Source organism: Anolis carolinensis, chromosome 1 (assembly GCF_035594765.1).
Source record: "Anolis carolinensis isolate JA03-04 chromosome 1, rAnoCar3.1.pri, whole genome shotgun sequence".
Classification (NCBI taxonomy): domain Eukaryota; kingdom Metazoa; phylum Chordata; class Lepidosauria; order Squamata; family Dactyloidae; genus Anolis; species Anolis carolinensis.
The window spans coordinates 241,195,741-241,212,113 of record NC_085841.1 but is presented as its reverse complement, the minus strand read 5'-3'; the positions used below and the strand labels follow the sequence as shown (position 1 = coordinate 241,212,113).

Sequence of the window (16,373 nt, the reverse complement as noted above, 5' to 3'; positions counted from 1 at the left end):
TTATTGAACATAACCAGCAGTTTGAATTGTGCACAATGAAATGGTTGTAACAGGGGAAATATGTTTCCTGTTATCAGGTCGAGTTAGCAATTCTGACTTTGGCATTTTGAACCAACCCTACATCAGGGGTAGGAAACTTTGGCCTTCCAGATAGTTTTGGACTGAATGGGAGTTGTAGACCAAATGTACTTAAAGGGCCACAGCTACACAGCCTCTCTGCTGTCAATAGCTCCTTCGGTGACATCTAAGGACCCTTTCAGACAGGCCCTATATCCAAAGATCTGATCCCAGGTTTTCTGCTGTAAACTGGATTATATGAGTCCGCAATGCCAAATAATCTGGGATAAACAGAAAACCAGGGATCAGATCCTGGGATATAGGGCCTGTCTGGAAGGGCCCTAAACGAACTTCGAGAAATAAGGATTTAGGGCCAACACCCGAAGAAGCTTCTTTTCTTCAAACTCTATTTACAAGCTTCTCATGGGCAATTGCCCAGTCATTATTGGAAATCAAAGGATATACTAGATGTTCAAAAGTGACTCCCCCTAAACCCTACTTTAATACAGCCTTCTTGATCCATGAGCCTTCTTGATTCCAGACATTTTTGAGAATTCCCATCATTCCCAATCATTGGACATGATGGCTGCAGTTGTTATCTAAAAAATCTGGAAAATCTCATGTTGAGGATGGATTTTGAATACCGAACCAAAAATGTCTATTGCTTCATGAAACCCATTTTACAAAAGGGATATTAACAAGTTGATAGAGACAAGTGGTCTTTTAAAAAAACATATTACTTTTTTACTTTCCCTCAGCAGCACTCAAGGTAGCTAACAGAATAACTGAAAATAAAGTAAACTATACATTTATTAAAATTGTTGCCAAAAACAAATAATGAAATTCCATAATTGATAAATATCCGATGTTTAGAACTAGATCAGTTTGAAGAAAATGTTAGGCAGAGATAGAGTGAAAATTAAATCCCTCCCCAACAAATAATTTCCTCTTAAAACATGTATTCCTTCCCTAATTAATCACTGCCTTTATTTATCACCCTCAGAAAAAGAAAACACCTGATTTATATATCTGATCAGCTGCTCTGTTTCATTTCACAACCCCAATTCTTCCCTCACTCTAGGTTTGGAGGAGAGCTACTCTTAAGCTTTTATCCACAATGAATCTTGCTTGTAAGTCCCCTTTTTTCCTGCCTGAGGAGAAATTTAAACCTGGGTCTCTACCTACTATACCACATTGTTGGACTGATCTCACAAGATCACCACATCATGCTATCTTCTCTACTGTGCCATAGCATAGGTTACCTTTAGTGCTCCTACATTAGCTCTTGGCAGTGGCAGACAACTTCCAAACACCTTGAAGACTTGTCCAGTATGTTAGTTTGAAATTTGTTTTGCTTTTTATTTTTATTTTGTTTTTTAATTGAGGTGTTGCCCTGTTCTAACTGGCCAGTGTGGATACACTGGAAGGAATACATATCTTAAAGAAAAATCAGGATGTTAAGTTTCCATATTTTTTTAGGAAGGTATACTGCTGATGCCCAAACCTTTATGGTTATTTTCTCTGTCATCTCTACATTTTTCATTTCTGAAAGGCACCTCTTTTCATTAAATGACCATATGTTTTACCTATAAACTTGGACAGATCTTCCTCAACGTTTTAGGAGGCTCGTCTGTTAGAAGAATTCCTGCTTTACATAGAACTATTTCTGTAGCACAGGGTTGGGCAAACTGTGGCAGTTTTGTGGCATTTAGCTCCTAAGATCCCTACAAATCTTCATTTAAAAAAATCATAATGGGCATTTTCATGAGCAGCATTTGTTAAACCTTAGAACAGGACACACTTTCTACACCCAAAGTTGATCATTTTCATTTTTAATTGCTTTATAGATATTCCTGCATTTCTTGCACTCATTTGAACTAGGGTGAAAATTTCACCTCTGGCTAAAAATATTGGAGGTTGTTCCTTCCTGCTGTTGTAATAATGCCCAAATCTAGTTCAACCCTAGACCTTAAAAGGTTCCCCAGATATTTTTGGACTACAACTCCCAGAAATCCCAGCCAGTTTACCAGCTGTTAGGATTTCTGGGAGTTGAAGGTCAAAAACATCTGGGGACCCTGGGTTGAGAACCACTGGCTTAAGCTCTTGCAGAAGACACAGACTCTGTCTCTCTGAAACTCCACATTTCCTTCTATGTATGTTATCTGTTGCTTCTTTCTTCTCCTATGTACAATGGGGGGTTCATTAGAAGTGGAGCTCAACTTTAGGCCTTGCTTTTTAAATGTTAGGTAGTACACGTGGAGCCAATGTTCCAATAGGCAAGGAATTTATTTATTTCGTGTCAAAAGCATTGTACAACAAATACATTTCAAAATGATGGGGGGGGAAAAGAAATCACAAGCAACTAAATAGTTTTGGACCAAAAGCGGGCAACAGCAACCGCATTGTCTGTAGCTTTAAACAACTCCTCCTCCGTACATGAGGCAGGGCATTGTGGGCAAGCATACATATGCTGAGTTGTTTGTTCAGCTCCACAGTCACACAAGGTGGAGGATTCCTCCAGGTAGTGCCACCTTGCCAAGTTGTCTTTTGATCTGCCCACTCCGCTTCTGAGTCTGTTCAGGGACTTCCAAGTTGCCCATTCTTGGTTTGCCCCTGGAGGAAGACCCTCATGGGGGGCCATCCAGTTAGAATTGCCAGGTTTAGCTGCCCAGAGAGACACCCTTGCTGCTGCTGGAGGAACATCAAGAGGAGTGGTGGTTCTCATGAAGCCCTTCCTTGATTTGAGTCTGGTGGGAGGAGGCTGATAGCCATGCAGTGGGTGGCTTTCACAATGTTCGACCTTTTTTCTCTCGCCGTTAGCAGCAACTTCCCGTCGCACGTCAGGAGGGGCAATGCCAGCTAGCTTATAGAGTTTATCAACAGGTGTAGGTTTAAGGCATCCCGTGATGATTCTGCATGTTTCATTCAGTGCTATGTCCACCTGCTTTGCATGGGCAGACTTGTGCCAAACAGGACAGGCATACTCTGCAGTTGAGAAAGACAAGGCCAGGGCTGATGTTCTTATTACTTGTGGGTCTGCACCCCATGCGCTGCCAGTCAGTTTCCGCAGGATGTTATTGCGTGCAGCTACTTTGTGCTTGGTGTTCATGCAGTGTTTCCTATATGTTAGTGTTCAGTCTAAGGTGACACCAAGGTATTTAGGATGGAAACAGTGTTCGAGCTCTTGGCCTTCCCAAGTAACTTTCAGTTTCCTGTTGGCTTCGCGGTTACGTAGGTGGAAAGCACACACTTGTGTCTTGGCAGGGTTAGGCTTCAGGTGGTTCTCTTTGTAGTAGCTGGAGAGATCTTTCAAGGCATTAGTGAGTTGCTTTTCAACTGTTTCAAAATCTTTTGCTTGTGTTGTAAGGCCAAGGTCATCAGCATATATAAAGCTCTTTGTGAGTGGTGGTTGTGGCTGATCGTTCGTGAAGATGTTAAATAAGGTTGGTGCAAGAACGCTGCCTTGGGGTAAACCATTCTTTTAATAATAATAATAATAATGCCAAAAGATCTCAGCCGGCATTTGGAAACAATAGACATTGACAAAATTACGATCTGCCAACTGCAAAAGGCCACCTTACTGGGATCTGCACGCATCATCCGAAAATACATCACACAGTCCTAGACACTTGGGAAGTGTTCGACTTGTGATTTTGTGAAACGAAATCCAGCATATCTATCTTGTTTGCTGTGTCATACAACGTCGTTGTGTCAATAATAATAATAATAATAATAATAATTTTATTCTTATATCCCGCCCCATCTCCCCGGAGGGACTCGGGGCGGCTTACATGGGGCCATGCCCAGACACGACAGCACAAATCAGATAAAACATTAAACCGAGCAGTAAAACTTCAACATGATTAAAAACAGTCATAAAAGTCAATATACACAATAATATTAAAATCCCGATTTGGGTCAAAAGATCCAGGCCAAGGTGCCTCCTCCATCTGCTTTTCTGGCCCTGAAACTCCACATAAAAGCTGCGATTTTCTAAGAGGGTCTGGACAGTTTTTGTAAAGTCAAAGTCCCGGGTGATATGGTAGACTTTATGCAGCATTTTTCTATGTTGCACCGTGTCATAGGCTGCCGTAAGGTCCACAAAGACTGTTCCCGTAATGCAGCCTTTCTCATAGCCTTCTTCGATATGTTCAGTCAGATGAAGAATTTGACCTGTACAGTTTTTCCCTGGTCTGAAACCTGCTTGTTGTGCAATAAGCTTGGGTTCGATAACAGGTCCTAGTCGATTTAATAGCATCCTCTCATAGACTTTATATAGATGACATAAGAGGGAGATTGGTCGATAGTTCCTGGCATTGGAGGCATCTTTACCAGGTTTTAAGATGGAAATTATCTTAGTTTTCCTCCATGCTCTGGGAATCTGTTTGTGTGCCAGGCATTGATTGTAGAATTTCAAAAGCCAGTTTTCAGCTTTGGCCCCCAAATGTTTGATTTGCTCCATCATCAGGTCATCTAGGCCAGGTGCTTTACCAGTCTTACATCGCTTGATGGCTTCTCTGAGTTCTTTCAGGTTTAGAGGAGAAGACAACTGGTGGGTTTCAAGTTCTGGCACCCTGTTGATTTTCATCTTTATTCTGCTGCAGTTGGTTTTCCCATTCTGAATTAGCTGGTGAGCTATCTGATCTGGTGTCACGTTCGTGTGTCCAGGGTTGACCAGAGGGTCACTATCCAGGCATCTCAGCAATTGCCAGGCTTTTCGGCTACTCTTGGACATGTCCAGGTTCTCAAGCAGCTCTATCCAACGGTCTTTCTTAGCATTAGCTAAGGCTGTAGATAGTTGAGTGGAATTGAGTGCCTCCTGACACCTTTTCTGGCTCACGTGCAGCAAGGGCTGGTGCCGAGGGCTTTGGGGTTCAGAAGCAGCATTGCCCAGGCAGGCTTGAACTTCAGGAACTCTCCAGTTAGGAACTGACCACCAGCACAGATCATTTTGGGACAAGCAGAAATTAAAGGACCAAACTAAACATGTCTTCCTACAATCTGAGTTACTTCAGGGATTTGCTTACCTAAAACATTTCTATTCAACTTATACTAGAAAGATCTCAGGGCAGCTTGGATAAACAGTCCAGTTTTTCCTGATACCTAAACGAAATCAGTTTTGATTCCAATGAGGTCTCTAAGAAGAAGACATTCCTCTACTGGGTTGCCACAACTGAGAAGACCCTCTCCTGTGTCCTCACACAATGTATTGACCTCATTGATAGGAAAGGAGACCTCAATCCTCCGACCAGTATGTAAGGAGGAATAAATTGTTTTGTTGTTTTCCTCCACACTTAAACCCTCACCACTTCTGAGAGGTAGGTAAACTTTCTCCAAGGGGACAGGAAATCTCTCATGATCATTTCTTTAAATGGTTCTGCAATGAGTAGATAACTAGAATTGTCCTCTATTCTAACTGCAATAGTAGCTCCCCTGTTCCCTGGTGAATTGTAATTCCACCATTTTCATGGGTGGACCAGTGTCTCAGAAACTCTGCCCCAGTGCCTTGAAGATTACGGAGCTTCTGGTTGACATGCAGCCTGCTCTTTAGTTTTCCTCTCCACTTCAACCTTGAGCTACTGGCATCTGATACATGCATGGCCTTGTTGTCAGGTAGTCATAACATGGGCAACAGTGTGTCCCCCACTTAATTTGTGTGCTGACAACACTTGGTGGGCATCTTGCTCAGCTAAGACACAGCAACTTCATCCAGGCAAAATCACAACATAACACACACACCAGCACAATTTAGTAGCAGATCCTGGGCAAAGGAATGGCATGTACCCCATAGACTCCCTTCACCAGATAAGTTATTTGCTGTCTTCAGACATTTCTTTTAATCTAAAGTCCTCAGACTTCTTCACAGTGTCCTGAAAAGCTGTGGTCATGAAGGATCTAGATTAGGGCAGGGAGTATGTGGAGTCATTTATTTTCAGGAGAGGAGTAAGCAGGAAGATGAGGGGACGGTTTGGTCTGCTTGGGATAATTCTTAGCCAGTGGTGATGTTTGGGCCATTTTATTGTAAATTTAAGACAGGGAGGGCAACCTGTCATCCTTCAGATGATATTGGATTTAAGTTGCCATCAGCACCCTAGCTATCAGTGACTGTGTAAATTCTTGAATTAAGGGATTACTTATGTCTTCCTAAAATAGAAATCCAGCTGCTACCAACAGGTTGCTGCTGTCCAGAACTATTGTGGCAGTTGAACAAACAGCAAGGAAAATGTGATAATGTATGGTGTTACCACTGATGAATAGATGTGTTGCAATTATGTAGATACTACGTGGGACTTCCTTAAGTTATTTAAATAGTATTGAAATACTAAGAGAGAAAACACTAGACATTAATCAAACTAACTGCAAGAGATGGGGGTGCCCTGTTTTACCTTATACTGGTAAAAAATATACCATAAGGGAAGGCACCCTTTGAAATCAATGATACAAAGATGGCATGAATCCAGTAGATGGGCAATTCAAGCAAAGGATTACCAGTTTCCCAGCTGGAGTGGTGCGTGGTCTGTATTCTGTTTTGTCTATAGACTTGTTCTGTTGATCCTTGATCCATTGCCTGCTGAAAGTCATTCCGTGAGACACTCAAATATATACATAAATAGGAAGCAATGTCAACACCAGATGGCACTAGAGTTTCCTCAGAAAAGATTATTTTATGCCATGTTGCCAAACTCTAAACACGATTCTGCCCCACAAAGGCATGCTTATGACCCCGACTCTCTTGGCACCATGAGTATGACAAGAGAGCATATACTTTCCCACTTCTTTCAGAAAATGTATGGAGTATCCCCTTCTAGTGAGTGGATGAAGTTAAAATGCTGTTTGCAGAGATGATGCCCATCCTTTTTTGTCATGCAATCTCAAGTAGTTGATGGGGGAAGGATATTAGAGCTTCAGCTGTGGGCAAAGAGGCATGGCTTCTCTTAGTGAGGACTGGAGATGTTCTAAAGCCCAGAGCACACTTTTGGCAGTAGCTCAGGGAAGGCAGTGGGGGTCACCATGCCCTGGGATTTGCCTCTGCTCTGTTTCCTGCCAGTTTTGGGAGCAGTAGGCAGGGTTGACTAGACATGGAGAGCAGGGAAAGGCAGGGTTGACCTGCCACAGTGCCTGCCCTGGGTACACTGTTTTTGTTCTGTGCCGGTCCCCTGCTGTTTACTTTTCTCTGAGTTATGACTATGCCTTTGCCTTTGATCTGGGATTTTCAGCAGCCTATTGGCTGTGGCCGCCCTACCTTTGGGGTTCAATCACCTGCCAGTTTTACAACTCAGTTTGGCCTGAATAAAACGAGAGCTAGAAGGCAAGCCTCTCTGCTTCTGGTCCTTCCTGTACATTACTCACAAGAGGTCAAAGGGTTATCTAATCCATGTTGCCACTCAAAAGCAAATCCATCCACTTCTTTCTCCCTGCACACAGATCAACAGACAAAATTTAGTCTGCTGCAAGAAAAAGTAGGTACACTAAAGGAAACATTAACTGCAGGAACATAGATCTGTTTACCTGGCTCAAGGAAGTAGGCTAAGCCATATACTATAGGGAAAAGTTCAGTTAGTGGATATAGTGGCCATTCACAATTACCCAAGCTCCTGACAAACCCTTGCGTTTCTGTTGTTTCCTGTAATTATAGACATATGTTCAGTGTATTTGCCTTCTCCTTTTAGTATTTATACATGGTAGAATGCAACAGTCTTTACCATGAGAAAGATACGACAGTCTATGTCAATGCTTATTGTGCACTTCTAGATTGGGCTTTAACTGGGCAACCACACTGCCTTCTTTGTGGGTATTTAATGGACATCTAGAGGACATTATCTTCAATTTGTAAACCCTCCAATTTTGATCTCATAGTTTCTTTCATCTTTTAAAAAAATATTTTTATTCAAGAAAGAGATAAAATAAGACACACAAGCAACCTTTTAGATGGGTTGCTGTGAGTTTTCCAAGCTATATGGCTATGTTCCAGAAGCATTCTCTCCTGACGTTTCACCCACATCTATCACAGGCATCCTTTTAGATGTATAAAACTACCAAAACTACCCATATTATAACAAAACTGCAGCTATAAAATAATAATTAAACTCCCCTATGAACATCCCACTCTCTTGGTCTATTCCCTTTAAACAATAATGCAATCACACACCTATCTTCTTTTTTGCTAGAGAATTTTTTAAAGAAAAACATGAAATAGTTGCATAAGGCCTTTGAATTGTCAATTGCAGGAATTGTTTATTGTTTTACAAAGTTACTGAGGTACCAAATTGACCTGGATAGATTAAATCATACTGTCGATGTGATTTATAATTAGACCAGTTTGTTCATTTAGCTCTTCAGGACTTTCATTTTTTTTAAAAAAAAAACTTTATAACATTAATGGATGTTTACTGAATATTCTGCTGTCCATTCTAGATACTGGGATGGTGGGAAGGACACTAGCCAATTGGCTCATATACTTCGTAAACATTTGCCACCTAGCTGCACCTGATAAAGGAAGAGAAAATATTAAAACTTTCTCAGTAATATGTTTTGCAAGCAAAGGAAACCTGTTCTCCTATTGATTAGGATGCAGCAAACTCATAGGAGAACTGGCTTCCTGAAGGACTTTACCATCCCTACACATTTCCTATGTTATTAAATAAGTAGGAATCATGAACAGGAAACAGTTAAGAAGATGCAAACTCTAGGTTACACATTAATAACTATGATCTGGAATTCCATCTTGGGTTTTTCATTACTAGGAAATGTTCATGAAATAGGAGCACTTGTTTGAAGGAAGATTCCTAAATTCATTACAATAACTGAACAATACTAGTATTTATTATGCAAAATACATTATCTGGATAACTCTTAATATACAAGACTTCCATTTGTTATGCTAATCATTCCTTGCTCCCTGCAAATTCAGTCTCAATTCTCCTTTACTACCTACTGTTGGATACTTACATCCTGTGAGTCTTATCTCCTTGACTTCTTCAGTAATAGCCTTTTGCTACTGGAATAGTTTCATTTGGTATGTATTCTGTCTTCTGCTGCTACTGAAGTGGAACAATGTGGTGGACTGGTTATATCAAACAGCAGTTGCATAATTTGTCATCTCTACAGGATTTGTTCTAGTTCGAGACTTTTATTTTAAACTCACAATGGGCAGATTGTCAACCTAATACACTTTGCTTATCCACTATTGCAACCTCATTGTTTTTAACCTGATGTTTTAATTCTGCGTTGTGTTTTTTAACTTATTGTGTATATTTTTATTGGTTTTTGTTTTTGTCCTGATGTTTTATATTTTATCATTGTTTGTATTTTGATTTTGCTGTAAGCAGCCCCGAGTCCCCTTCGGGGGAGATGGAGGCGGGATATAAATAAACGTATTATTATTATTATTATTATTATTATTATTATTATTATTATTAATAATAATAACAAAGGAGAAATAGTCACATTTCCAGCCTAGCAAGAGTGGATGGCAGCTTCATGCCACAGAAACTCATTGAACAGAATGGGTTCTATGGGCCAAATTCCACTGGTGGTCTCCATCAAGAAGGTACCTTGGTTACAAAAATATAACTTTTGCTCTCACCAACCCAGAAGAAATTCAAGAAAGCAGATGTGATTTCACTTACTTTCCATCCCTGGTCTGCTCTAATAGGACATTATTCACACCCATCTTTGATTCTTTGAAAATACTGTGGATCTTACATTTCTGCAGCTAAATGTTTCCCCATATACATTTCAAATATCGAAGGTGGGTCCATAGCTCAGTGATAGGGCACATGGATTGCTTTGCAGAAAATCTCAAATTCAGTCCTTAGTATTTCTGGTTTAAAAGGATCTTGGGGAGGAGAGGCAGGGGAGAAAAACAATGCCTCGAGACACTGTGCCAGTCTGAATAGCCATATCAAAACTAGGTTGATGTGACTACCTTCCTCTGTTGATTTTGTCCCTTATGCTCTTGCAGGAGCCTTGTGCCACTCTGCAGCCGGGGCTCGGGGGAGTGAGGGACAGGCAGTGTCTTTGGACTCCGGCCTTGAGCGCCTTAGAGAGGAACTGCCCGTTATCTGTTAAACTTTGTTCTCCCGACTGTTTGGGTGTGGAGCAGGCACAGCGGCAGCGGCATTATCTCTGGAAACCTTTGAAACACAAGCAGGACCCTGGGCTCACTGTGTTCTGAAGCAGGGTGGGCCTTGTACCCCTCGCTCTGTCTGATGCACAGTACAGCAGCCACCCTCAGCCTTTTGTTATATATAAGGGCAATGGGGGTCATAGTACACTGCTTCACATTACTTCTTAATGGATGGCTGTGCTATGTCTATGTAAGAGATGGGGAAAGTTATTTTTTATTACAGGTCCCCCCATCTGAGGAAGTCAGGGTGAAGTGGGGTTGTGGTCCAAAAGAGCATTTTTGAAAGATTTGAATGTGAATGAATGTCTCTGCATATAATAACTGGGCACAGGTCTGGTGCAAGCATCTCCCCCAAATCTGAGGAAGATTTTCCTAGCATCAATTATTTTAGTAGTGAGACCCATTACCAGAATGAATAGGAAGCTGCATTTTCCCACCAACTGTCTAGCTAGCCCAGCTCTGACAGCCACTCTCTGCCCCAGGTCGAGGTGGTACTTTCTAGTCACCTGCTCCCTACGTTACTTTTCTTTGGAGATCCTAAGGATCTTTTCTGGAGATGGCAGGGATTACCCCTGAGATCTTCAATATGCAAAGCAGCTGTATCACTGACCACGATGCAAAGTAACCAATGAAACCATTTGCCTAATGTTGGCATAGTTGTTACTAGGTAATATATTATATAGGCTACAGGTGAAATAAAGTAATGTGTCTTCTGTTTGCATTTTCTGTCAGGAGCCCTGTTCAGAATTCTCCTTTTGTTTTACAGATTTTGCCCCAAGCTTGCCAGCTGGGAGATGGACAACTATTTACTTCCAATCTAAAGGAGCTCTACATGGCGGTAACACAAGAGCAGGCCAGAACAACTTGCAAACGGCACCGAGAAGGTGAGAGAATGAAGGGTACACTGAGTGTGTCCATTGTCCCAAAACACTGCAAAGATGGCAATACTTCTGGAAAATGACCACAAACAGAGAGGGAAGCCCTGATGGTTTTTTTTTACTAGTCCAAAAAAGCTATCACATTTCCCTGACATCTCTGAGCTGGTTATTTCCTTCTTTAGGTCTAAAAATGAAAGTCCAGCCACAAAAGAATCAGGCAACATTTTGATATCTCCAGTATGCTGCTCACCATGCTTTTTTCTATATTCCTTGATTGGCACACTCCAGCCACAGATCATTTTATGTTTTTGGTGTAGCAACCAAAATAACATTCCATTTGGGCCATGAAGACAGTTCAGAAGTTTGATCTAGGGGATATAATGCAAATGCTTGCTGGCTGTTGCCATAAATTCTCGAAGTTTTGAGCCACTTTCAATGGCTGCTAATTTGTTTTCACTCCCAATTCAGAGTACAGTCAGCCATCCTCCACATTTGCAAGTTTGAGTTTTGTTGATTTGATTATTCTTTCTCTTATCCTTTACAGCCTCTGGAGACTCTGAGAGCCTTGAACGTCTTAGCCCCCAGGACCTTGCCCAAGGGGAGGCTGTGGATTTACCATCTGAGGAAAAGAAGACAGGCTCCAATCTAGTGACTGCACAGACTGACCAGGACACAATGGTGAGGGCAGGCCCAGAGCACACCTGTGTGAGCACCTTGAGGCAGGTTTGGTTGAGAAAACCAAACGTGCCAGTCATGTTGCACAAAAGGTTTGCAAGAGATCGCAATGCATCTGTGATCAGCAGTGGTCCCAGGGTCCCTTTCACATGCAGTACTTCTATGCCATCTGTGGGTTTGTGTGTGTGTATGGTCTAAATGTAGAATTTTGAAACTATAGCTATTAAATTAATAAAATGAAATTCAAAAGAGACAAATGCAAAAATTTCCATTTGCACTACAAAAAACCCCAAATTCACAAGTATAGAATAGGGAATGCATAGAATTACAAAGTTAGAAAGGACCCCAAAGGCAGTCCAATCCCATCCAGCCATGCAGGAGTGCACATTTAAAGTACTTTCTGCTTAAAAACCTTCAGAGAAGGAGACTCCACCGGACCCAGGCAGCAGTATATTCAACAGCCAAACAGCTTTTACTGTCAGGAATTTTTTCCTAATGTCTAAGTGGAGTCATTTTTCCTTCAATTTGAATCCATTGCTCTGTGTCATAGTCTCTAGAGCAGCAGAAAGCAAACTTGTTCCCTCCTCAATGTAATATCTTTTAAGATATTTAAATATGGCTATCATGTCCCCTCTCAAAGTTCTCTTCTTCAAGCTAAGCATTCCCAGCTCCCTATGCTATTCCTCATAGGGCTTGGTTTCCAAACCTTTGCTCATGTTGGTCATCAGTATTACATGACATGATAAGTATTTCATGACAAAAAGACCTTGAGAATATTGCTGATCAGAAGTTGAGCAGGAGCCAGCGGTATGATGCTGCAGCATTGTTCATTTCTGGGCACATCATATTAAAAAGGCTATGGACAAATTGGAGCAGTTTCAGAGAAGGGCAGCACTAAGGATAAGAAGGGGGTATAATAGAGTCAGCACTTGTTTACTGAAACACCATTTCTCTCTGGCTCTGTCTTGTGGGGCTCTAACTAGCAAGGTCACAGGGTGGGAGGAGCTCATATCAGATTTGACCTTGCCAGCACATAACCCCTTTTAAAAAGCTCATAAAATGGGACTGGCATTTGCAGGTGGGGGATTGGAGTGGTGTGTCCGTGGTATTGTTAGAGGTACTAGGCAATAGGTGTATGTGACATTCATATAACCACATTCCAGACAGCATTCCAGATTGCAGTGACAAGCAAAGAGAATTACATTTTTCCAGGGACAATATGTTGAATTTTTGAGTGTTAGAAAAGCGGGATATGCTTCTTGAGGAAAGGCATATTTCCTGGTGACATCTGAAAAAGTTGCATTTGCATGGCATAAATAAATAAATCTAGTTGCTTGGCTACAATAGCAATGAATAACTTCGAATAAAAAGTAAATCAAATAGTAGAACTTTTGTAGCTTCATCATATATGGCTGTGTAAAAGAACAATGATTAGAAGAGTCTAATGATTTTATGTTACTTTATAAAAAGCAAACAAAAGAAAAAATGACATTGCCAATGTGCACTAGGCTGTGGCCCTCAATATGACATTGGACTCTAAGACCCATCAAACCCAGCCAAGATGGCCAATGGTAAGGGGTGGTGGTTGCAATCCTGGTCTAGAAGATCAATCATGCATCCCATATGCTTATGCTAGCCCTTTATAATTGGAAGACGGTATGAAACAGAACTCCCTGTTTTCTGAGCAGATGTTCCTAGTCCAATAGGTTCCTCAAGATTTTCCAAATATTGTGGGTATATCTTTCATGGGACAGGCATATGGAAGTGTTCATTATTCCCTATATGCACACCTCTGATTCTTTCTCGATGCTGTTCACATTATCAGAAAACAACCACAGATTGCCTAGAAGGTCAAATGCATAGAGCGAAGATCCAGTGACAGCCTATGTAACTCTAATTGCCTTGGTTTTCTCTTTTTGCTCAATCCTTTGGTTGACTGACTAGTTCTGCCATCTCTTTCCAGGCCCCAACCTTCCAGACCCAGAAGACTCAGCTGCTCACTGCTAAGACCAAAAAGAAGAAGGCAAAAGGGTTGTTTGGCTGATGCAGGTGACTCTTTTCATGGCGACAGGATGTTGCTCCATCTTCCTGAAGCATCTGGAGAAGAACAACCCTTCTCATTTCACTGCACAGCTGTGCGAATCTGCCCATTTTACCTTTTAAAAAAGGGATAGTTGGGGAGTATGCCAGCCTGCCCCATACTTGTCTCCTGCTTTATCCCTGCTCACTCTTTCACTTTCAGCACAAATGCTACCCAAGAAGATTGAAGGCAAGGGGAAGAAAATGGGTAGACATGAACAATGGGAGAAATTAAAAAAAGAAACGGAAGTAATTGGAGTGTCCATGCTTACCCCATTGATAAAATAAATTCTTACTTTTTAAATGTGTGTAATAAAAGACTTTGGGTACAAGAAATGGCTTCTCAGTGAAATATCTTCTACACATGCCCCACACAGGCATCTCGCAGCTTTCTTGTAATTCAGTTTGGAATAGAGTTGCCAGTCCTTGCGATGCCCAGAGCTCTTACATCCCCTTGCCCAGTTTCCTTCAGCACACCTTTCCTCTCTTTCCTTGTAGTCTCTCTGAAGTGTTTTTCACAAAGTATTCTGCCAACAGATGCACATGGAATGAGGATAATTTTGCGGATCCAAAAAGATTCATAGAATGTGTGTTATCTGGTGCTATTTGTTTGTTTCTTGCTAATCTTAACTCTCTGAACAAATAATATGCCATGTCATAAATACCTAGTGCCCAGCCCTCAGTGTTTGCCAGTTATATTTCTCCTGCTCAGCTCCCATCTGTCAACTCCAGCTTCCCATGCAGGGACATGAGAGATGCCTCCCACAGGATGGTAAAACATCCGGGTGTCCCTTGGGTAATGTCCTTGCAGACGGCCAGTTCTCTCACACCAGAAGAAACTTGCAGTTTCTCAAGTCGCTCCTGACACAAAAAGCTGGTAAGATCTGTTGTTTTACATGGCTTTGTTATCAGTCACCTTCCTAATCATACAGCTCTTTGCTGCATATATGCCCTCATCTCAAAAAGGCTTCTCGGCCTTTTGGCTAAGATCAAGTGTAGTATCTGTTCTTATCATCTCAAGTAAAGTAGAGTCCTCTCTCTGCCCTGAATTTCACTCCACTCTGGATCCCCACTCCACTTCAGAATGTATCAAAACTTCAGTTTTTCTCCAGCACACATTTTATCATTTGGTAACCTTGTGAACTCCTTGGTTTGCCAGACCTTCAAGATGTTTAGATTCATGGTTAAGAAAACAAAACCGTGTTTGCTAGACATAAACTGGCAACATTCAGTGGCCCTTTACTGTAACTAGAGAATACATCTGCCCCTTCTACCTGCTTCCAGAATCCAAAGCCAAATAAAGAACGTCGGCTCTTGACCAAAGGAATTGCATGCTGTCATTGCAGTTGGAAAACCACATCCTAAGGCAAAAAACGAAAGCGGCTTCTATGACAAGTGATGCTAAGGCTCTCCCTATCCCTCAAACGCTGCCCTGCCCACTTTGGCTGACAGTCAAATGTAGAGGCTGCCTTGCTAAGCCACTCCCAATAGCCACAGAACCATTCACCATGAAATTAACTCCTTTTACTTCAGAGAGAGAACCGACAGAAGATTTCTTCCTTTTTCCTGTCCAGTTCGACTGGAATAGAACAACTCTGCTGCTTGTTAACCCAGTACAAAGAAATCAAAGACATACGTCATGAAATCCTAGATTTATCTTTATTTTCTTTTTTGTCCTAACATGTTGGGGGTTGTTGGTCCTATTTGAGCTAAGCCATACCACCAATGGATGGGCAAAATGCTGCATTTGAATTTGATGTCTTGACGAACAAATCATAAGTCTTATTCTATATCATTGCAGTGCAGGACTGAATTGAAATCACAGAACCATAGAATCAGAGTTGGAAGAGACCTTATGGGCCATCCAGTCCAACCCCCTGCCGAGAAGCAGGAAATATGGCATTTTGAATCACTTGAAGTGAATTATTACTTGGCAGAGACGTACATATGGGAGCACTTGTTTTACACAAGATCCCAAGTGAATTCCTATAATCTCCGGATAGATCTGGAGAAAAACAATCCAAAACTGAAAACAGTCACCAGTCAGTATTAATGATTAAACACGCTGCTACTCTGACTTAGTATGAGGCAGTTTCCTATGTTCAGCCTTGTTATTTTAAGGCTGCTTCTCTGAACCAGTTTCACCAGCCAGTTACTGTAATCCTACAATTTCCAAATATATCTACACACATACCTCTGGTTTCTTCCCAACCAAGTTACTTGCAGTGGAATTTCAAGTTTTGAATTCTTCCTGGAACAGCTCCACCTCCCTGTTTTCAAAAAGAGAGAATCGGCAGCTAGGTTTTCACAATACAATATTTGTATCCTTGGCCCATTGACCTAATTGTTCTTGGCAGAAATATCTTAACCATTGTACTTGGGCAGATCACTTGCTCAGTAATCCTTTAAAAAAATGGCTACATTTTTTAAAACATGCTTTAAAGATTGTAAACACATGGTCTGACAACACTGATTATTTAGGTGCATGTTTCAGAACCCAAGTTTTGGGCTGTGTAACAATAGAAGTTTAGGAATACTGAAAAAATTGATACGAA

At 41.4% G+C, this 16,373-nt stretch overlaps 1 protein-coding gene and 1 pseudogene across 2 annotated transcripts in view; both read left to right on the top strand.

Moving 5' to 3' along the window:
* Positions 1-14,154, top strand: part of nhej1 (non-homologous end joining factor 1) — a 108,859-nt gene extending 94,705 nt beyond the window's left edge. For both annotated transcript variants that reach the window (XM_003214924.4, XM_062967305.1), the window contains exons 6-8: positions 10,953-11,070; positions 11,609-11,742; positions 13,703-14,154. In XM_003214924.4, coding sequence (XP_003214972.2) covers positions 10,953-11,070; positions 11,609-11,742; positions 13,703-13,783 — 333 coding nt within the window. In that variant the 3' untranslated portion in view covers positions 13,784-14,154. The remainder of the gene's footprint in view (positions 1-10,952; positions 11,071-11,608; positions 11,743-13,702) is intronic.
* Positions 14,155-14,781: 627 nt separating this feature from the next.
* On the top strand, positions 14,782-15,001 carry LOC134295743 (U2 spliceosomal RNA; annotated as a pseudogene).
* Positions 15,002-16,373: the final 1,372 nt, after the last annotated feature.